At 42.6% G+C, this 23449-nt stretch overlaps 1 protein-coding gene across 2 annotated transcripts in view; it reads left to right on the top strand.

Annotated features, from left to right (window-relative positions):
- Positions 1-23449, top strand: part of srrm3 (serine/arginine repetitive matrix 3) — a 99207-nt gene that overhangs the window by 66438 nt on the left and 9320 nt on the right. For both annotated transcript variants that reach the window (XM_061740128.1, XM_061740130.1), the window contains exons 4-10: positions 5623-5724; positions 6091-6171; positions 6490-6558; positions 11354-11389; positions 11606-11656; positions 12939-13046; positions 14508-14670. In XM_061740128.1, coding sequence (XP_061596112.1) covers positions 5623-5724; positions 6091-6171; positions 6490-6558; positions 11354-11389; positions 11606-11656; positions 12939-13046; positions 14508-14670 — 610 coding nt within the window. The remainder of the gene's footprint in view (positions 1-5622; positions 5725-6090; positions 6172-6489; positions 6559-11353; positions 11390-11605; positions 11657-12938; positions 13047-14507; positions 14671-23449) is intronic.

Below are 23449 nucleotides of genomic sequence, written 5' to 3'. Positions count from 1 at the left end.
TTCTTCAGACAGAGAAATCTATAAGCTGTTTGAAAGTTTTTGGCTGATAGTGTAGATATAAATACGTAGACTCAGGAAATGATCAGTGGAACCACAGCGCCTCTAAACACAGCACTGCGTTGACTTTGCTTTTGCTTAGCTGGGAGGATTTAGATACTGTAGATTTTAATCTTTTTTTTAGGAAGCAATTGACAGCCAAGGACACTCAGCTTCATGCACTCGGACGGCATACGGATAGATTTTCAAGTTCATACCCATCTTTGTTGTCTCCATGCCGATTTCCTGCAGAGTGGATGGGAAGTGTAAGTGAAGGAAAATACATAAAGCCTATTACAGCCCTTCAGGCTTACATGCTGAGTCCATACAGCAGGGATATTCAATTGGCGGCCAGCGGGCCACATGCGGCCCGCCAGGAGCTTTTATGTGGCCCCTGGTCATATTTCAAAAAAGGGGGTGTTTGTTGAATTTTTTTTTTTTTTAATAATATTTTTATAACTGGCTACTATGGACTAAAATGGTTGTGCTCAATGCTTAATATAATATTCAAATAAGGAAATCTTGGTGGAAAGTGGTGCTTTGTCATTATTAAAAGTAGGTCAATATCAACACATTAAGTTTGCACAATGCATGGTTTCAAAATGAACTTGCATTCAAAATAATTTTTCTTTATCTGAATATTATATTTAACATTCACAATTACTAAATCTGGAGACAATTAATACATAATTCATATGTAAACTAGATATATTCAAATGTATAATACAAATGTATTATATTTACATAAGTCTTCGTCTTTGAGTGCAAAATACATTTTGAAAACCCCCACATTTTCAAATTGTGCGGCCCTCTCCATACAGTCCTTTTGCAGATGTGGCCCCCGGCCGAATCTAGTTGAATACCCCTGCCATACATGATCAATGGAACTGCTGACCCCTGGCTGCACATAGTGGACAAATATACGCGACTGACGTTTATGCACAAGTATATCTGTTTTTGAATATTTCAAATCATTTTGCCCCCCACACCATCAAATGTTTTTGTTTTTGCCCCTAAAATGACCAGCTCAGATGTAGAGACCCACTCTGTAACACCTAGATGGACCATTTCAAAGCAGCTTTTAGATCTACCCCCACCCACGGGAGGAGAGGTGATAAATCCAGCCTCCAGCCTCCAGCATGCAGCCTCCACCCACATCAGCACCCACCCACAATAACAGCATAACTCTACAGCAACGGGAATATGTATGCTCTTTCGGCAGCTGAGTGTCTGAGCGAGGATACAGATGAGTTGCAGCACTTCGTGCTGCAGCCCAGAGGACGGCCGCGCTCGTAGTCCATCACTGCCAGCTCTCAGGGACAGGGGCTGAATTAGGGAGCCTCTCGCTCCACCGGTGCAGCATTTAACACCGGGTGGGGGGGGCGGTGCGCTGTGGCCAGACAGATGTCTGCTGCATATTGGAGCTCGTCATCAATTAAGAGATTAGAGACAGGGCGGGGAATTAGTTGATTTATCAGTAATGACGGAGCATGGGGAACGCCAGATAGTTTAAACTGCTCTTAATTGCTTTTTGGGCATTGTAAATCATTCCCACCCTAAAGGGACACATCAATAAGACAAATAAAAGGGTAAATATAGTTCTTGTTTTTCTGGCAGATTAAAGGGGCCACATTCTGAATCAATTACATGTTTTCTGTGTTTTTAGAGCAGACAGTATATTTGATTGTTTGGGGGTAAAACAGGGAATGCATTCATACAGAAATTGTACCTCCTCCCGACCCAGAAACCTCAGATCAGTCGCACTCGTACTCGAATAGCTAACACACCGTTTCTGCAGCCTGCCTGTCAACCCTCCAGGGGGGCTGAAGATGAGCGTTACACACTCACTCTGATCAACCAGACACATGCTGCACGTGGGGAGGGACCTGTCACTGAATTATCAGGTTATTGTTGTAATATTATTATTATTAGAATGTATTATCATACTTAGTGTAATAATAGATTTAATGCATTAAAATGAACTGAACACATATAGAGAGTAGAATAAACTAAATCACAGCATGCTCTTCTTGTCTTGTTGGACTTTTACTGCACAGCAAGGAAAAACTTCTTACTAAAACCAGCAAGAGTCAAGTGAACGTCACGAAAAATGTTTCCTGTTTCTATGCCGACCGCAGTGATGTTGGCTGGTGGCGACCACATGCTCATTTATGCTTTCATTTCATTGATTTTATTGAAATGGTGATATTGATGTTTTTTTCATGGGTGTTGTGCCACTGTGACAGCAAACGCATATTTGGCAACCTGCTTGGCAACCACAAAGGATGGTCCATTGTTTCAACAAGTGGCCACAAAAATGAGAAACTGGGACTTTGCAAGAATCAAAACCCCACCGTGTGTTCATCCATCCTCGTTTTGAAAATGACACCTGTCTGACGGCGTATTTCATCCTGCTGATGTAGGGATGATACGTAATTCTAAAACACCCACACATCTTACATTATGTTATGCAGATAACGCCTCCGAACTCGCCTTCAGGCACGGCGTGGCAAATAACACATCTTGCATTTATTTTACCCAACAGGCATTAAACATGCATTCATCATCCAGTCTAAAAACTCCTAATGATTATTCTCTGTTAAGCCTTTATTCATCTCAGAACTTAAAGGGGACCTATTATGAAAAACACGTTTTTTCTTGCTTCAACATATATAAAGTGGTCTCCCCTCAGCCTGCCAACTCAGAGAAGGAGAAAAGCAACCAAATTCTGCAGTGTCTGTACAGCCGCCCGGATGAGCCATCCAGTGTGATGTGGCGTCTACGAGCCGTTCAGATTCAATTTACATAGGTTGGCTTCCGAAGCGTGAAACCACGCCCACAACTAACTCCGCCGGTTGGAGCTTCCGCCATTTTTCCGTAGCGGTGTATCACGTCATTCAGGCAGCCAATCAGCACAGAGCCTTATTATCATAGCTTCCCACTCAGAATCCCTCATAGATGATGAGGTTAGAGAATGGGAAGATAAAGACATTCCTCAGAGGCTGAATTTCTAATTTATTTAGCAAAAAAAATCAAAAGCTTGTTTTTAAGACATTCAAGGCCTGTTTAAAATAGGTATTAGATGCCGTAATAGGTCCCCTTTAAGTCAGGACAGCGCTAAGCGCTAAGTAGCTAAAGTGATGGCTTGCCATTGCATGTATCAGCAATCAATCAAAAGACCACGCCTCTAATTATATATAAAAGCATTTACATTTACTTTACGTCAGTTTGCTTGATGTGGTCGCAGATTCTAGGTCTTGATGTGTAATTGTTTATTTCTGCTGCAAAGTTAAACGTTTTAACATAAAGGATCGATTGCAATTGACTCAATTTGGAGCCTGTCCCCAGTGGTCAGCTGAGGAACTGCAGCTTTTCTTATTTACACATCAGCCTCAACCCTGAAGTTGGAAGGTTTTCACTCTGTGGAGCAGAAGGTGGATTTATTGACTGACTCCACCCCTTAAAACTACAGAGGTGTGATGTCACGCTTGAAAGGGGTCATATTGTCTGGTTTTCCTGTGATATTTTCAAAAAGGTATGTTTATGAATTTTCCTGAAGACTTCAGGAAATTGTGCGACTTTAAAAAAACCAACAAACATAAACATACATGTTAATAAAAATAAAAATAATTTAATACTTTTAACACTTCTACTTCAAGTCACATAGATCTCAAACTTTTTGGTGATTCTTAGGGTTGAAGTTGAATGTTTTTCAGAAGAGTATATTTGGTGTTTTTACTCAGGCAGTTACCATGGAAACATTTGTTTTTCAAGGCAGCGTGTAGTGTAGCGTGTTTGTGCATGTGTCTGTCAACTCACTCTGTCTTCACAAATGTCATGTTGTCTCTTTTTGTGGAAATAAAACGTCATCAACTTGCAGTCCACGCTTTATCTGAGCTGCCCTCGAACTCTCGCCGCTGCCTGCAGCTCTTTACTTTGCTCTTTGCTGTCTCAGATGGTTGCTCAAGATCCAATAAACGCCACTCTGTAATGTACGTTTCTTTCTGTGTGTGTGTGGGGGGGGTCATGTATGTGTGTGTAGAAAAGGACTGTCGTGGTGGAGGGAGGTTTTTCTGCTGCTCCTTAGCTTCCCTGCTGGGCCCATCGGTGCTCAGCCAATTAGGTGCTCCGTTGCCTCGTCTCTTCCTAACAAACCACCAGACCTACTCTTTGTTCGAATCCGCTGCACACTCTCCCCCTCCACATACTCTCCCCTCATACTTTGTCTTTTTTCTACATCGCCTGTGCTCTACATTGTGAACCAATTTAAGATTTTCTTTTGTCGTGTGCTCATGTGTGTTTGATCTTCTCATTTAAAATGCAGATCTGTGCTTTATTTAGCTTTTTTTGTGTGTTGCTTCAGCTACTTGTCGTCATTTCTTCTCCCTGTTTTCATCTCGGCCCTTTAATTAAAATGGCACGGCCAGTCATTGACGTCATTTCTCTGTTATTCCATATCACCTTTACACATATCCATTATTGCACGTACAGAATATGGTGGAAAAAAATAATAGAGAGCCAAGAGAAACGCAGCCAAGGTGCTACAAGGTCGGAGAGGTGGGATGGCATGAGGGGAGAACAATCAATATGTGTGTATTTTATGTTTCCTGAGCCTGTATGGGGATGATATAGTCAGCCTGGGAGGATTGCAGGGGGCCACATGAGGGGGAAAGGGTAAGGATTAGGGAGGAGGCTGCAGCCATCTGTCAGCATGTACCATGCAGTGTGTGAGGAACAAGTTGGAGAGATGTGAATCTCACCATCGAAACGATAACAAGGTCGTATCCACAGCTCACATGTGAGATTCCACAGGACTGCAGGATTTCTGGCTGTGGTGATCCCCTCTGAATGTGTTGGATAGGCATAAAAGGTTGCCCACACAAGTGTGCCCCCGAGAGAATTCATTGAGCTCGGTGTTCCTCTGACTGTGTTTCTGTTGTGATAGAGTCACCAGGAGAGGACTTTTATTTTTAAATTTTGAGTGTCAGGTCGAACCAAACACCCACAACAACCGCCATCTAGATACGATGTCGGTCATATAAAGAGAGCAGAGAATTGACATTCTGTTACAGTAACAGGGGAATGGACCTACCCGAGCCCCAGTCTCAAATAGGATATTTGAGGTGCCGTGGAAGGGTTAATAAAGGCCCAAAGTTTACCCAGGCAGTAACAGGCTTTCCTGATCACGCATCCCAAACTAATGACTGACTTCAATGAGCCTCAGTGAATCTTAACATTTAGGACATCCCACTAAATCCAGGGCAAGGAAGTGGTTCGACTTGAATGTCCCAGCAACCGGTTATAAGTCTCCACCAGTTAGTTAGAACTGAAGAGGATGAGAGGTAAACCTTCTTCAAGAATCAAGAAAACAAGTCCAAATGTCTTCTGTTGAAGCTTTGCAGCTGATTTTTCTGCTTTTTTCTCTCTTTCTAATGAAGATCAGATGCCTGTATAAATAGTTTTTCGCTTGTTTCCCCTTTTGGTTGCGTTTGCAGTTGCCACACTTTTCACTGAAAACGCTGACGCGCTGGGAACCCCAGTGCAGATGCAATGCTGTCTCTTGATCCGGGACTTGTGTGTTTTCAGTGTGAACCACCTGCACTTTGAGCCCGGCGAGTACGAGGACGACCCTGAAGTCGTCAGATATGAAGATGGAGACTACGACCAAGACTACCACAGTGACAGCAGGTTGAAGCATTTTCAAACAGTGTCACTGTTCCAGTGATCATTTAAATCATCCAGTTTAAGGCCTGTGGTTGTTCCAGCAGTGAAAAACAGAGTCAAAGTCAAAAGTGCATTTGCAGTTATAGTAATTTATTTGATTTATTCTGTGCTCTCGGCATCCATCCGTAGACAAGATCTCATTTCCTTAAAGGGATTTCCTGTTTCCAGGCGAAGGCACACTGCATGAATATTGTGTTACGGTCAAAAGAGATTTAGGAAATTTAAAAAAAAAATGTGTCCACCTTTTGCACCAAATGACTATAATCAAAACTGAAAATGATTATCATAACAGTCACTCAGTCCTTGTCTCTCATTCTGTGGCTAATTCAGAGTGAAAAGGAAATCCAGCAGCTCTCCATCCCCTCGTCCAAAGAAAAGGAAGAAGAAGAAATCTGGCCGTCGACGGAGCCGGTGAGTGGAAGCTGCTTCCACTGGTGGAGTGGATGGATGTGACGGTTTTTATCCCCCGTCCTCCTCTTTTCTACTCTAGCTTCACTTGCAGAGTTATTACTCTGTGGTTTTATGAAGGTGAATGCTAATTATTCTGGTGTGAATGTTGCAAATGAATCTTCAGAAACTGCAGCGTTGGAGACAGGGGGGGGGGGGTTGTCTTCCATTTTTTTTTTGACGAGGTCAGCAAAAAGCGAACAGAGCGAGACTCACTGGAAGGGAAGTTTAACAGAAGCAGTCATGGCATGCATGCTTCCCTGTTCCTGTCTCCGTCAACAGGTTCGGCAGCTCTTCGCCCACGCGCAGAGAGAAAAAGAAAAAGAGTGGGAAGAAACACAAACGAGACAGGTGAGCGTGTGCATATGCATTATCAGTGACGAGTTACCACGAATTAGTAACTTTAACGTTGCAAGAGCTTGGCCTCACAGTGAGGTGATGTCCTGAGATGCAGCTTTACTTGAGCAGAAACATAGATACAGTACATAAATGCTCAACTATAATCTGGTAAAAGAGCACATTTCATGTAAGAGAAGCTTTCTCTCGAAAACCCACGTTCAAAACCAGTCCCAGCAGCACATCTGCTTACGTTACAGTGCCTTAAACAGATCATTATCTCTGCACTAAGTGCTTGTGACTCATTCTGAATGAACTATGAATAGTTCTTGTCTCCATCTTTATTACAACCAGCTTCTGCTGATCTGACTGATTTCCACTTCTATGGACTTCCAAGAAACATCTTCTGTCACTGCACTAAAATACAGTCCTGGGTTTATCTGCACTCTCAGCACTCTGGGGCTTCTCACCCTGTCTCTAAGGAGAAAGTCATTTCAGCCACTTGAATCTGCGATCTTGTTCTTTAAGTCACCACCTACAGCTGGGTGAGGGTGGGGACGTAGATCCACCGGTACATCCAGAGCTTTGTCTTTCCCCTCACCTCCTTCCTCACCACGACAGACCGACACAATCCGCCTGTCAGTCCCCCCCCCCCATTCTTCCTTCACTCCAGATCAACTCCTCCACTTGGGGCAGGATCTGATCCTCGACCCGGAGAGAGCACATCATCTTTGACTTGGAGGCTCCGACTCCCATCTCAGCAGCTTCACATTCCGCTGCAAAGGACTTAGTTTATAAATAAATCTGTTATTTCTGGTATCATCCTCCTGAAAACACCAACAAGGGGGAAAAAAAACTGAGGAAATGATCAAATGAAAATGAATAATATTCTGCAGAATAATTGCACACACAGTTGTAGATTTAGTTATTTACACATTATTATTATTAATTATAATGATAATAATAATAATAATAATAATGTTGATAACAATAATCATAACAATAATACTAATAATAATAATACTGATAATAATAATAATTACTAATAATAATATTATTATTTTTTTTTTCATAATCATGAACAACTAACCAAGTATGATATCCTCAAATTTGGCCTTTAGGGCTAAAGAACTCACTAACGTCTGTTGAGTCGGCATGAGCGGTTTGGGCAAAGGTGGGATGCAGACGGAGAATCACTTGTCCAGTGGTCTAGGGTGAACTCTGAATTGTTTGATGAGGATTCTGACAACTTGTAGGCCAGCTTTGAGAAATTATCTTTGAGCTTTGAGAAGTATTTTAAGATGTGCCGGAATCTTCTCCATTCATTAGCACATTAGCACATTAGCACATTAGCACTCTTCTTGGTTCTTTGGTCCCCACTGCTGCGCCGTGTCCCACCCTGGGACCAGACGCGATACTGAGTGGCTTTAAACTCTTTTTAACACACATGCCGTCCCGAGTATGTTGGGAAACTACATCCAACCACCCCCAACACGCAGCAATATTAACGTTTTCTTCAGGTTTTTTTCTTTTCTTCGGGTTTTGGCATGTGGAAGTCAAGTCAGTGGTCTGGTGTTTCCATCTAGAAAGGAAGAAGACAATTATGGAAGAACAGAGAAAACATTGCAAAAATAAGGTTAGGAATAACTGCAATGTAAGACCTGAGGGAGGAAGGTTGGAAAAAAGGGAGCAGGAAAGGAATGACAGCAGAAACACTGGAGGAAGAAAGGAAATGCAGGACAAGAAGAAGAAGAAATAGGACGTGAAAATTAAAAACGTGACAGAAAAAAGAAGGAAAGATGGATAAAATAACACAATAAGAAAAGGCAGAGAAAAAAAATAAGAAAAGAACCTTGACAAAAGAAAAGAAAGAACTTGAAATGCAGGAAACAAACAGAAGATAAGAATATAATATGGAAACATTAGATGAAACAGAAAGAAAGGCAGGATAATAGAATGAAAGAAGAAATGGATTTAGGAGAGATTTGTAAAGACATTAGAAAACAAATATACGGGGAAGCAGGGACAAAAACACCAACAAGCCATCAAGAAAAAGTTGTGCGATGCCTTGGGACATCATAACAACAATAACAAGAAACTAGCGGACACCCACCACCCCACCACCTCCACTTACTCCCCCCGACTCAGGGGGAGCCGGGCTAAATGTGCTGCTCTAATAACCCATCCTGCATCGGGGCGCCGCACAAGAAAAATGAGCCTCTCACTAAATTGCTGAGCATCACTGCACGGCTCCACTCTGGCTTCCCACCTCTCATCCATCCACACGCATCCCAGTCCTCCCCTCACCCCCATCACCCCCTCACCCCCTCACCCCCTCACCTCCCGCCCCGCCTCACACCAACGATGTGTTCTGCATTGCAGGTACTGTTGATGTATGAATAATGTATGGAAACTTGTGGGGGAGGAACGTATAGGGTTCTGCTCCGGAGACGTCCTCCTTCACGGTTTGTCTTCAGAGTGCGTACTAAAAGTTGACAGCAGGAATCCCGTCCTGGTGCAGTTCGGATGGTTTATGTTTTCCAACTCGCTTTAGATAATAGTTACGTGCAAACGCAGGCTGCAACTCTGTGCCACATCAGCCACATATGTTACTCATACAACATAATTACTCCCCTATCAACAGACCACATACTGCATGCTGTAGGTGTGCAGGACAGCAGGGGGGGGACGTTCAGCAAAACAAGTCTCTCAAGCAGAAAATAATCACCATAGTAACTGCAAGGATGCTGAAGGTGGATGAAGGTGAAGCATCAGCACTGAGGACCACACTCATCAATGTTGCAGTTAAATGTAAATAAAAAGAGGAATAAAGACAGAAACGTCTGAACACAAAGGAACTCCAACTTTATGGGCGAACCTGTTAATGATGATTACAAATAAATTAAACCAAATAGATGAATGAAAGCCCCACAAATAAATATTTATGAGTACATATGTGCTAAATAAATATAAAATAGATTAATACCAACATTTTCAAAGAGAAAATTTCCATGCGTTCTTGTCCCGTCCACAGTACGCCCACATTAGCTCTGCACTCATCATGGTACCAAACAGTTCATAATCACTTCAGAGGAATTAAAACAACTATGGTGTGGTCCCTGGTGTCTCCTGGTTGGTCACAAGTCTGCAGAAGCTTCCTGTGAGCAGCGGTCGGGCCTCCTTCCGCTGCCGGTCACGAGCACAGAGCTCCAAACAAAACCTTGGGAAAATTAGTGGTGTTTTTGTGACAAGTCTAGACATCCAGCCACACGTTGGAGCCAGAATCAGATCCGAAGCGTGAGGGCGGGCAGCTGGAGGAACCGCGGCAGAGATTACATGCTCATGTCAGTGTTTGACGGCTGTAGAAGCATCCCTGCTAAAGCTGCTGAATCTTCGTCGTCGCCTCACAACCGAGTTCACATGATGGAGGCAACGATGAAGCAGTTGGCATGAGCCAAGTATGGATCCCTCTGAGGGAGCTTATGCTAAATACTGTATTATGTTTGAGGAGCCATTTCTGTCCTGAACACTGGGTCTTTTTATCTCATGCTTATTATCCAGAGGTCGAGTGATAAGGGCTTTTTAATGGTTGATGTTGATTATTAGAAAATGGCCAGTAATCAGTCAACCAGTAAATGGTTCTACCTCTAGCAGTATCATCCTATTTTCTGTTTGTGTCTTATTAAAGAGGCTGTAGAGAAAGTGTGGATGCTTGTTTAACCTTAAGGATTCAACTGTTCCTTGGAGGCTAATTCAAGGTCAGTTGAACATCTGAAGTCCAGGTCCAAGATTACATCATCTGTAATCCCTCCTCCTTTAGTCTCACCGCTGTGTTTACCCGTTTAGTCTGAAGGACAGATAGAGAGATATTTTGTGTCTGGAAAATGTTCCTGCAGGTACAAACACCTAATGCTGCACATACAGTATTCCAGCCGTCTCCACCTTAATTGCAGCTCTGCTCATCAAAGAAAGAAGCCCGTCCATTTTATTTGCCAATTATGTCCTATTACCCATGACGAGGAGGACATGGTTCGACATGCCTCCTCCTCCTTTTCCGTTTCACTCCTACCCTGTTGTTTCCTCTTCCTGTCTTCATCTGGATTCAGGGTCTTATCCTGGACATTTCCATCGTCATAGTGTCATAATTACCGGTAGAGCGGGGGAAAACACGACATGTCAAGAGCTGCTGCAGCAGATTACCGGCGGTGCGCCACAGTCCCACATCCTTTGCTGTTGGTAGCAACATCTACAAGCAGAGTTTATCAGAAAGCATCTAACATCTGGGGAAGAGGCTGCAGGAGCTCCCCGCGGTCGTCTCTGCAAATGTGGGTGCAAGTGATATAGTTTGATGTCCGTCGTTAAACAAAAGACATGATGTAAAACTACTTGTGGGACTAAACGGCTGTTGTACGATTGTACTGGTGCGTGGACTTCTAGTGCTGTTTACTTTCATATATACACGTGCAAATTCATTCCTCATCACTTTTAACCTTGTCCGATTTAAAGTGACTTACCGATGTAAAAGCACTGCTGCCGAATCAACCTCACCTGCATGAGAGGCGACACATTCACTCCGACTAATCCGCTTTTATCCTCTAATATTTATCCAGAATCCCACCTCTCATGGCCTAGAATTGAATCCAATAAGCAGATTTAGTAATTCCCAGAACCGCCGGGAATCTGGTACATTACATAAATTAAAAAGAAGAAAAAAGAGATTTTAAGGAACACCAAAGACGTGATTACTCAGTACACCTGCCTCCAAGGACAACATCATGGTGTAGGTTATAAAATGATTTTGTTCTTTCAGGTCTGCCTCTGGCTCCAGGAAAAAGAGAAGACACAGGTGTGTGTGGGGAATGAAGCAGCAGCGAGTGATGAAAACGTAACGTGACTGTGATCATGGACGCTAAATGTGTAGATGAGTCGTCTGGTGTTACACAGCGCCTGTTCCTTCATCATTTCTATCATTTATTGAAATGCTGCTGTACACACGAGGCACGTTGAGTTCCCTGCTTTTAATGCACGGTGCTTTAATATGTTTGTTGTATGTTTGTTTCAGGTCGAGCAGCCCGAAGAACAAACACAAGGACAAGAACAAGCAGAAAAAGAGGTGAGAAGCATGTGGAACCACTTCTTTTTAGAATAAAAACAACCTTGTATTATACGTTTACTAATTTTAAACAGTTCCAAAGTGATTTGTAGTGTCATGTGTTCATCTTTTATGCCATGTAGGAGCATTTCAAGAGGTACACGACTAATTAAACAAATGTGTTTGAGAAAGCTCAATCGTTGCATGGTCATAATGTCAAGACAAAGAAAAAAAAAAAAAAACTGGTTGAGTTGCCCACATTGCCTCACTGAGGTTGTGCTTCGCCGTAACCTGACGTATGTTTTTCGCAGCAAGTCCTCTTAAAATCAGATTGTTGATGAAATTCTGTTCTGACTGAGATTGGCGTTATATTGGTGCTTTTGTTCTTCCTCTTCTCCTCTTTTTCTCCGTTGTGCTTCGTTGGTGTGGTGGTAGGTTTTATAAAATTGTGGGAGAACCACCGCTGCAAAGTAAGCAAAAATAGTTTGTGACTCAAAGATGAAATTATCCAGCTGCTCATACTGTTAACTTGATGCCTACCTCTCAGAAGCATCTTCAAACACTTGTTTTGGAAGTCGACCACCGTCATTTTCCAGATTCTAGACAAATCACAGTTGTGCAGGTGAAGGAAGCGTGCTGAACATCTGGAGTATGTTTGATTGGTTAGGAAAAGTACCCAGAACCACCGAGTAGGGATGCTGGGAGAGGGGACGGGGACACTTAAGTAGATAAGTCCTTAGTGTGATCTTGACAATTAAGTTGTTTTGGTCTTTCTTTACATTAAACTACCGTACTTAATTGCAGCACTTAGTCAGTCTAACTAGACTCCAAATAGAATCACATGGGGCCTTTAACATCCGTAGTACATTTTAATATAAATCAGGTTAACAAAAAGATGTAGTTTCATCCTAAATGCACGGTTCCATTCCATTCCGCATCCTCTTGTAGGAGCAGATTCATCCCGTGTGCCATTAAAACAAACAGAACCGTCCTCGTCTTCAGCAACAGGAACACTTGGGGTCACATTGAGCCTCATACATTTATATTGGTATTTTACACCTATCATTCAATGGCCAGGCGCAGAGATGAGAACAAATGTAAAGAGTATCTTCTCAGCATTGTGTGTGAGTTTAGCATATCTCCGTGCAGAACCCTGCAGCCGTCTTGATTAGGACGATATTGAAAAGGTTTGCTGGTGCATGAAGGCTTTAACATAACACAGGATTTACTTCTGAGCTCTCTGTGTTGTGTGTGTCTGCATGACGTGTGGGTGTGTGTTTGTCCATCTGCTGTTGTCCTCCAGGTCCCCCGGTGAGACCCCCAGCAGGAGTTCCCAGCGCCAAGGCAGCTGCTGCAGCTCCCGCAGCGCCTCGCTGTCCTCCACGCGGAGCCCCTCCAAGTCTCCCGCCAGGTAGACGCCCGCGCAGACACCCATGCATTCGCAGATTGGTTCTGTCACACGTTGAAATTGCTTTATTTGCTAAGCGGTTTCCACAGAGACTGTCTGTCTGCATCTCTCATTTACTGGCGGCCCCTCCGGGGATAGATTAGGATACAAATGAGGCTGCTCAACGTGTCTTGTAGTAATTCCCTTTAAATGATTATGATATCTCTCTCTGCACTCATGCTTGGTTTGATAAAGTAGGAATTCATTGTCAGCCGTACTGTTTGTGATTTTATGCTACTGCTACTTTAGTCGTCTGTTTGATCTTTTAGTTTGGACCGAAAATGTGCTTCAGTTAAATCTAAATGCCTTTTGGCCAAATATGTTATCAAAACTCTACCTTTTCACAACAATTTATTCCTCTGAGCTCTGCAACACCAACTTCCAGGCCGTAAGTTACTTAAAATACAACATTTAAAATGCTTAAACGGAGGACAAGTACCATCTTAAGAAAGAAAAAAATGTTTCTTTTTGTATTTGATGGCTTAGTGGTTAGCACTGTTGCCTCACAGCAAGAAGGTTCCTGGTTCGACTCGTGTGAAGTTTGCATGTTCTCCCCGTGCTTGCGTGGGTTCCCTCCGGGGACTCCGGCTTCCTCCCACAGTCCAAAAACATGCATACATAGATTGTAAATTGCCCGTAGGTGTGAGTGTGAGTGTATCTGCTTGTTTGTGTGTATATGTGGCCCTGCGATGGACTGGCGACCTGTCCAGGGTGAACTCCTGCCTCTCGCCTGAAATTAGCTGGGATAGGCTCCAGCAGACCCCCGTGACCCTGCAAAGGATAAAGCGGGTATAGAAAATGGATGGATGTATTTGATGGCAGCAAGATGTCTCAAAGAAGGGCGATGTTCACCACACTGGAGCGTCTCCTTTTCGCTTAGCGACAGTCGCTTTCCATCCGAGGAGACCAGGAAGTGCAGTTTTAGAAGAAGAACGTTTACTAATTCATGAGACATGTCATGAGCGTTGGTCCATAGAAGACGGGCTGGGTCTGGACGTTGTTCACATATGGCTTCTAAAGTTTTTATCATTTAAGGATGGCTCAGTTCTCAGAAGGGGATTTCTAGACCTGTTCCTGAGCCCAGGTTGGGAGATCCACAACATAATGATGTCTGTTTTTAAAGTAATGCCACCTGAACACACCAAAGGTCTTGGCCGGACAAGATTGATATTTGGCCTTATCCCGGCGCACAGAGATTTCTCCAGATTTTCCAAGGGTTTTAGTTATATTATGCATTGTACATTGTGACACATTTAAAGTCTTCACAAATTTATGCGAAGCAACATTGCATTCTGGTCTTATTTACATTTTACACAGCAGCCAACCTTTTGGGGATTGGTGTTGTACAAGTAATCGCAGAAACTCACATCATCTCGCCAAGTTTGATTAAGGAGAGTGTTGCACTGTGTGGCCGTCCTCTTCCAGGCCCAACTTGAAGCAGCAGACTGACGGACAGAAGACGTGCGGCGCCCCGCTGTCCCCGGGCCCCAACAATCCCGCTGCCTGGCACAACGGCGACCACACCCAACGGAGCCGCAACGGCAAGGCCGGCAGACTCAACCACGTCGAAGGGGAGAAAGGGAATGATGTATGTAATCTCCTCTATTCTGCTCCCCCACCCTCCCCAGCACCCACTCCAGCGGTGTCTTCCACAGTCTGCAAATCTTTTAACGTGCTCTCTTGTGTTGTTTTACATGAACATTCGCTCTCAAGAGACTCAGACATGTGGTTGGTTGGTTGGTTTATTTTCTTTTTTTCCTGTCTCAGTCATTGCCGGGTTGTAGGGCGGATATTATTATGACCAAGTGTTATATTTCACGTGTAGAAGACATTCCTGTCCTGTGTGAAACTCGCCACTCCAGCTGCTTTGTTTCCGGCTCCCTTTGACTCCTGTGCCATCTTTTTATTTGTTTGGTTTTTTTTCTTCTTATTTACAAGTAACCGAGGGAGGGAGCAAAGAGAGGAATGATGCTTGTGTCTGAAACAGGCATTGTGAGAATCATGACGTGTCATGAGCAGATAGAACAGCTGAAGGAAAACGTAAACCGGAGCACGATGCGTCCAAATGGTTGTGAAAAACCAGGAAATTAGACTTCTTCAAACATTTTCTGTGTCATACTTGAATGGGAAAACATATGAACCTGTCCCCAATAAAATACGATCAAAAATGTAAGTGACATCTGAAAAAAAAAAAGAAAATCAAGAATACAATAATTGCATTCTTGCATTTTGTTTATCATTTCCATAATTACTCAACTTTTTTAGAATCAGGATTATAGGTTCATTAAAAGGACTTTGTTTTGCCTTTAAGACTCTATATTACTTCTACCCACGCAATGACATATCACAAAAAAACCTTCAGCGTGTCAGCGTCAGGCGTGAGACATAAGTCCATAAGATCTAAAGGGACAAAGGAGAACTACAAGTTGCCCCGGACCGTCACCGGTTAGCGCAGTGTCGTCACAGCAGATAGACACGCCCCCATGTGGTCAAAAGTGGTACTGCTAAAGTGGCTTTAAGAACTGTGTTTTATCATCAAGAGACAAGTCTCCACATTAACGTTTCAATGTTTACAATGAAACAGAAAAATCGTGTTTTTAACTTCTACCATGTGATTTATTCCTGCCTGCTTCAGATATTTGTGTTTCTGAGTCTACAAATCTTAAATCCCTCTGGAGTTAAGAGCAAATCCAATGTATTGATTTCCAGTTGCAACCTAATTATGTTCCAGTTAAACCCAACTTGTTATAATTCACTTAGAAGTCATTGTTCCTACCAATTTATTATAGTTTTATTCACACGATAGCCAGATGGCTGATGCAAAAACCGTTTAGGACTTTGATGTGTTTCTGTTTTAAGCAGATGATGTAACGTTCTCAAGGAAATATACAACTAAAATGTTTGTTGGTCTTCATATTGTGATCATTGTAGCAGCTCTACGCTGCACACATCATTCACAGTCATGGAGAGCAAAGGCTTCCTAAAAACCCCTCCTCAGTACCAGCTCATCTCATAGAAAAGCTCGGTCAGGATCCAGCTGGGTTGATTTGAATGCAGACTAAAATATAAAATAAAAAAATGAAATTAAACCATAGCCAGAGCTGTAATACTAACAAAACTCTCTGGTTAGACTTCTGAAATAGAGAATATCATGTAAGAACAAACTGTAAATAAGGATAATAAACAGTTAAATATATGACTATCTTTTTAATATGTCTTTTCTATTTAAATATGACACAGAAAATTCCAAAGGAACATCATAATGGGAACTTGAACCCAACTTGAAATATTCCACAAACACATAGCGTGCCACAAATCCATTCCTGGGTAAGTGTTGGATATGGAAGTGCTCCATGTTTGTTTTGAACGTGAACTACTTTAGTTAGATTCCGGCTGCCCACGAGACGATCCCCATGACGAGCTTCAGATATCCCCGAGCCTCGATCCCCCCCTGCAGTGAACAGATCATCGGAGCGATGGTAAACTCCCGGACGGCAACGGAATCAAACAAAAAGACGTCAATTACACGAGCTCCATCAATAATAGAGATGAATGTGCTTCTAAACCTGGCTGCAAACACCCTGATCTCTCTATTTCTGCTCCAGTGTGGATGTTTTTATGAGTTCTCATCTGATCCCTTCTTCTCCCTTTTATTTTTATTTTTTATTCATTACTTTTTTTTCCTTTTACCTTTTTTTGTTTTCGTGGTAATAACCCATGAATAAATGCCCAAATCTCTCTGTCTTGTTTATATAAAAAGCACTCAAATGCTTTGGAGCTGGACCAAGTAGGTTAAAGTGGGTACGTGTAATAGTTTCTTCTTGTCAATACAGTTGTCTTTCTTCTCAAGCACATGCTCCGCTCAGCGATAGATCCTCTTCTCCTCCAGGCATCCAACAGCTCCTGCCAAACCACCAGGAGCTAAACACACGCCCCTCTCTACTGCTTTACTTTACCACGCCAACGTGCATGTTACCCCTCCAGTAGGTGGTGGGGTCTACTCTGCTCCCGACTATTTGTCTCTACTCTTCGTGTTCAGGCCAGTAGAAAACGGCGAGCAAAGTCTGTTTATTATTTGTATATTTGAGCAGCTCAGTTTGGATACAGTATACGAGGGACGTGCATTTGGGTCGCATCTGTCAGGCAGCATCTTTCAGGCGTGGGGCGATGCTGCCGGTCTTGTGCATCGCCACAAAAAAAAAAAGAAAGATTTGAACTTTTGCAATCTCAGACTGAAAGGGCGCTCAGGAGGATGTTCATGTGTGACAGATCCTGGACTTACGTGAAGTTTGATTTTTACTGCTGCAAGGGTTTGATGTAGTAAATGTTCTGTGAAGCAGATCTGGTTTTCTATCTGTTATCTCAGTTCTTGTTCCTGTAATCGTCCTCTAGCCCTGTTTGGAACTGTCTTATCCTCTGTGTGGGAGGCAGTCTTTAAGAAAACCCACAGAAAAGCTCAAGGTAACAGCTGATAAGGTGTCACGTTTACATCAAACCAATTCAATCCTTCTGCTGAATTCAAAAATAGTTTAATCAGAAGTCCAAACGATTTTAAAGGGAGCATATTTTAAGAAAGAATACATTTATTCAACTTTCAACGTTTATATTTTGGTGTCTCAAATAACTACTGACTCAAAAACTCAAACATAACAAAACCCTGTCTCTGTTTGGGATCAATCTAAGTTGTAAAATACTCACTGAGCTATTCAGGTGTGTAGAGTTCATACATAACAGGACAGACCCTGGTCAGAGCTGAATTATCCAGCCTACCCATCTTTAGATTTATTCAGGGTCTCATCTTGCTGCAGTTGTTGTGCCTCTGAAGTGAGCAGCACAAGATTCACATCCTTCCGATGAGACTAGTGATTGGGGCTTTTCATTACATCCCCATTTTCACCAGAAAGGAAGAGCAGAATATGTCTCCATTAAGGCAAAGACAAAGATGGACTTGTTAGGTCGCATTAGGTCAGCAAGGGGCCTCAAAAACTAGAGAAATGAGAGCAAAGGAAAACAGAGCAAAGTTTATTAAAGATGTTTTGTTGATTTGGTAGTTTCATTACCAGCTATTATCAGTAGAAGTGACTCGTTACAACCCTGGATTCAACATTTAACATTAAAGACAGCAAAGCCACACTGCTGATAAAAACACTGCTGTACCAGGTGTATGTGTGGCTTCTTGTGACTAAATGAAGATAGACCTCTTGTGTCCAGTTTCGACTTCGAACTAAGGACACAGAAATTAACACTTCCAAGTGCAAAAGCAACGCACCTCATAATCTGAAGTGCACACATAGAGTAAAAGTTAGACTTTTTCTTGTTCTGTTGCTGTCATAATAATAAAATCTGGCTGCAGCCAGACATATAAACATCTGTAAAAGTACTTAAAACACAAAGCGAAATGAAGAAAAAGGAAAGCGTATAGCATGTACAAAACAGAGTTTAAATAACCTCTTGTCACCCGGTGAAGGACAACAGCCCATAATAGATTAGTTAATGCAGATCCCAGTTATCATTTGCAGCCCAATAAACATCTAAAGTTAGCTTTTATAGCTTAGCTGGGGTCATGTGACCTCACTGTGACCGCTGCTGGAGTCTCTGGTGTTTACTGCTCTCCGCCCACTGGGGGGCAGTAATGAGTCCATTTATTCATGTCACACAGTGACCATCCAGAGATGCTCTAAAGCTTTACCGTTTTTACTTTTGTAAAGATTAAACGTACATGTGGAAGTTCGGCCGCTTCTCCAGGCTTTCTATGTGAGGCCGACGTCACTGCCTCCTACACAGTGGATGAAAGAGTCCAAAAAAAGGGCCAGTCGTCTTCCTGCTCATCATTAATGGATGTTTTCAAAGAGGAGTTCATGGACTTATGAAAATAATAGGACATCTCACAACATTTATGAACACATCTGTGATTTTAAAAAAAGGGACCCAAGCCATTTTTGAGTGTAAAATCCACCCTCCCACGGACGGTTTCGACAGCAGACCTGTACCAGCTCCACAACGCCCCCCTCCTCCCTCCTTACCTGTATTATGAATAAGAGAAAATACAAAAAATACATGAAAAGGCTCGTCCAAACATTCAAAAAGTACAGCGTAGAGAAGTGCTGCTGCTGGAGAAGACCCGGGCCTAAATGTGACTGGGGTCCCTTTCAAATGTGCTGAATCTTTAGTTTGTCCATCTTAGCCGTGACTGCCCCCCCCAACACTCCCTCCCCCCTCCGCTACCTTTTCATCTGTGTCCTGTGTGACTCACGTCTGACTCTCGTCATCTCTTGACATCTTTCTCTCACATCAGACAGCTCTGCATGCCCCCCCTCCCCCTCCTCTCCCCCCATCCCTTCAACCACTAATCTGACAGTTAACTGTCCGCCTCACTCTGCCCCCCCCCTCCTGTTTTGATACAAATATGGCTGCATTTGTACAAGCGAAAAAGACAAAGCAAATCATGTAGTTCCCAGATTCATCCTTTTTCTTTTCTCTACTTTGAGTTTGAATTCCATCTGGAAGTTTTTTCTTTATTACGTTCTCTCCCTCTATTTTCTTTTGACTTTGGTTTTTGTTTATTCCTCCTCAGTCTCTGGACTAAATATGTAGCCTTGATACTAAAAGAGGTCATTGTCTTTTTCCCATTTCGCTGCGGAGAACATTCCTTTCTCCTTTTTGTTTCTTTCTTTCCTTTTTTTGTTGATATTGCATACGTGTCACTGATTGAAATGGAAGGTAGGTAACGCTTTGCCTACGCACGTGATCTTTATGCAGATGAGAATGTGACAAGCACCCTAGCCTGAGTGACGTCAATGTTTCTCTCTCTCTCTCTCTCTCTCTCTCTCTCTCTCTCTCTCTCTCTCTCTCTCTCGCTCTCTCTCTCTCTCTCGCCATCTTTCTCTCTTTCTCTTTCTGTTGTTTTCCAAAGGTTTCTAACCAAATTAATTTGACTTCATCAATTATGATTTGACTCTTAAAAGATTGGATTACATAGAGCTCTGGTTTTTCTCTTTCCTCCTTAACTTCATTCTGAAGTCCAGTATCCCGCTTTATCTTCCAGGTCCATTTCTCTCCTTTTTCTTGTTTTTCTTTCTGTTTTTTAGTAGAATGCATTCCTGTCTGTCCAGCATCTCTCTGTTTGTTGGTGAATTAGAGCATCCGTCTTATGATTTTCACCACATTGATTTCCTCGACTGTTTCTAACAATTGTCATGAGCACCAGTGGTTGTGTGTTTTATTATACCTCTTAGTTGTGCTCTCTCTAGTGGAGAACGGCTCCTGTTTCTGCAAGAATCAGTCGGTGCTTTTGTCGTATCTTCAGATTACGCAGCAGTTCACGCAGCACTTGATAATGCATGACGAAGATACCTGCTTTCATACAAGTCGCCTTGTGGAGGTCCGCCCTCTGATGATGACCTGCTTCCAGTGAGCAGGGTTGTGCATCCCGAGTTTCAGTCCATAAACTCTTCCTGAGTCACTAACCCAGGCTGTGTTTTAGCTGAATGCTTCGGACATCTTCTCTGTCATACACTGTTTAAAGGGTCATGCCGGCATCGATAGGCTTCTTTCTTATCATGGACAAATCCCTTGAAAAGACCAATGCTGATAATGGCTTCATCTGTTAAAGTCACAAACACGTCTAAGAGGAGATGGCAGTTTATCCAATTCAAATCGATTCAGTTTTATTTATATAGCGTGTATTACAACAGAAGTTGTCTCTAGGATCTTTCCAGAAATCCAGAACATGACCCCCGAGCAATTATTACATAAACAAGGGCAGGTAAAAAATTCCCCTAGTGGGAGAAAAACCTTTATCTTGACTGATGCTCTAATAGGAGTTTTTAGTATGTTGACAGTAAATAATGACATTTTCCATCTTAAAATACCATCAGTTTCTAAATTAATTAGGACTATTTGATTACTTGTAGGTACTTTTATTCGTCATGTAGCTCTACTGCACTCCCACCCCTGCTATCAACTAACACAACCTTGTCCTTGTCCTGGTCGTCTCTTGTGACAACTACACTTTATAGCTCAGACCGTTTTAGCTCAGAAGCGACCCCTTTGGAATGGTGGGCTGTCCGGGATTTACTCCTGCTTGGTTTTATGTGCTCGGTCACTCTTTTGTTTTCTCTTTTAAAGTGACTTTCTTGAGTCTCTTAGACTCTTAGACTCTGCCATCACATCCACTCTGTGAGCTGGTTTCAATGATGCTGTTGTGTGGACATATAGACAACATTGACATAAATGACTCCAGCCAAATCCAAAACTGAACAAATGGAGGGAACAAACAAGCCTGGCAGTTCCCAGAAATGTCTAAAAGTAGGCCAAAGTCACAGACTGACTTCAGCAGCTCATTCAGTGAACTTTTTTGTAGAAAAATAAGATCCAATGAACGTGGAGTCTCCCAGGCAGAGTAGAGGTCTGAAGCTCTGTGGACCTTCACTGGAAAAGCTCCTCCCATCTAGTAGGGTCCCCTGCTCTCATTCATATATGCTTAAAATACATTTTATTTTACCTAATTCTCTCTCTTTAGTGTCATAGTTATTTTCCTTCTTTTGTCAGGTTGTCACTAGTGGAAATGAACCTTTGTAATTATGATTTCTGATCTGAACAGGTGTTAAGATGTTTAATCACAATTTCCCTCTAGTGGCGACGTATGGGTACTGCAGTTTCATTCTCACCAATACTAACCTATGACCCTAACCTAGATTTATACCATCGGCGTTTCAGATGTTACTACTGAAAGAACGTCTATAACCAGACTGGGAGAGGTGCTAGAACCTGCCAGAGCTCCACTGCCGCTGCCACACTCACTTGGTGGCTAGTTGGATGTCCGAGGCTAGCTGCGGTCGGCTGGCCACAGTCCGTCTGGCTATATCAGAGTGGCCACCTCTGCCCAAGTTTGCAGTTTTTAAATTGATGAATAACAAATAAATGCACCCCCAACGGAGCTATGTCACACATCAGCAATAGCAAACTTGTCTCACAGAGCTACAGTGAACATGATGATGAAGAGAAAACCCCAGAGTGACTGAGGAGGAAACCGAAAAATGTAAAATCTTCCACAGTAATTGAACCTCCCTGCTTATATAGTAGGGAGCAAGAGTTCACAAACTATCTCAATACTGTTGATCAGCATTTAATCTAAATTTTAATGTGATGGGCAGTAGGAAAAATAAGTACCCACTAGACGGAGATCTTCTACATCATCCCTCAGTACCACTAAGCCTGGTACCTACAGTAAGACATCAGTCACACATCACTGTTGTGAAGGTCACGCCAGCCATTTTTCGACTTCACATCTGAAGTGGGGCAAAACTATAACAGTGATTTCAAGAGAAGAAGAGAGAGAAGCGGGGTTCCCCCTTAAATCAGCTTTGATGAACAAATTCAAAACAACACGCTAGAGAAGTGTACACATATACACAGATAACCAGAACAGATTACCAGAACAAGATGTCAGTGAGGATATCGATAAATTCAGGATGTACATAGCAACGTTGCCATATAAGGGAGGCATAAATACCTTTGCAAGATTTCACACCAATCCATTCAGATATTCTGGAGACTGCAGGTTTAGTCGATATAAACAGGCTTTTTGGCGCTCTGAACATCAATGGTGTGTGTCTTCAAAACAATCGATCATAACAACGTTAAAGAGCCTTAAAATCTAATAGTACAATATTACGGATCACCGATCACCACTTTAGATTAAATGAAGCACGCAGAAATAAGTCGAAAATCATGTTAGCAGGAATTAATTGGTGGCTTTGGTCTTTTTTAGGGGGGTTTGTTAGCAATTATATGATGAAGCCTGCCTTACCCTTTAAGACAATGGCCATTAAGAAAAACAGTTAGCTTCATGGTGACTATTGTCATGAGTCTAAAAGCTGTTTTTTACCTTGAAATCCCAAAGGATGCAGCCATATTATAATGGTTTAATAGCTTAAATGCAGGTTCACAAGTTAACCTCACCAATAACTCACTGACGCTACGGAGAAGCAGCTACGTGGAAGCAGTGGAAACTATTGCTGTTATAAAAGAAAAACAAAAAAACAAACCCCGTACCGTATCAAGAAGCCCACAAGTAAAAGCCTGAGGTAGTTCCCGTGTAAACACGTCAGGCAGCACAACACCTGACCGTAGATGCGGAGAGCAAGGTAAAGAAAAACGGCCTTGAACCGCCAGCAGCTGCTGAGCGATGTTTACGAAGGTGACTGGAGGATTTACTCTCTGTGTGAGGGACTCCCTGCACATTGTGGTTCTCCTCTTTGCTTTTGAGTTCTTTTCTCTTGATTTCCATGCATTGTCTCATGAGTCACTGGCAGGGAAGGGTTTTGTGTCTTTTTCTCTTGCATTTTGTGAATCTAATGATGCAC

This window comes from Cololabis saira, chromosome 14 (genome assembly GCF_033807715.1).
Source record: "Cololabis saira isolate AMF1-May2022 chromosome 14, fColSai1.1, whole genome shotgun sequence".
NCBI classification, from domain to species: domain Eukaryota; kingdom Metazoa; phylum Chordata; class Actinopteri; order Beloniformes; family Belonidae; genus Cololabis; species Cololabis saira.
Note: the sequence above shows the minus strand (reverse complement) of the source record. Positions and strands in the feature narration are given on the sequence as shown.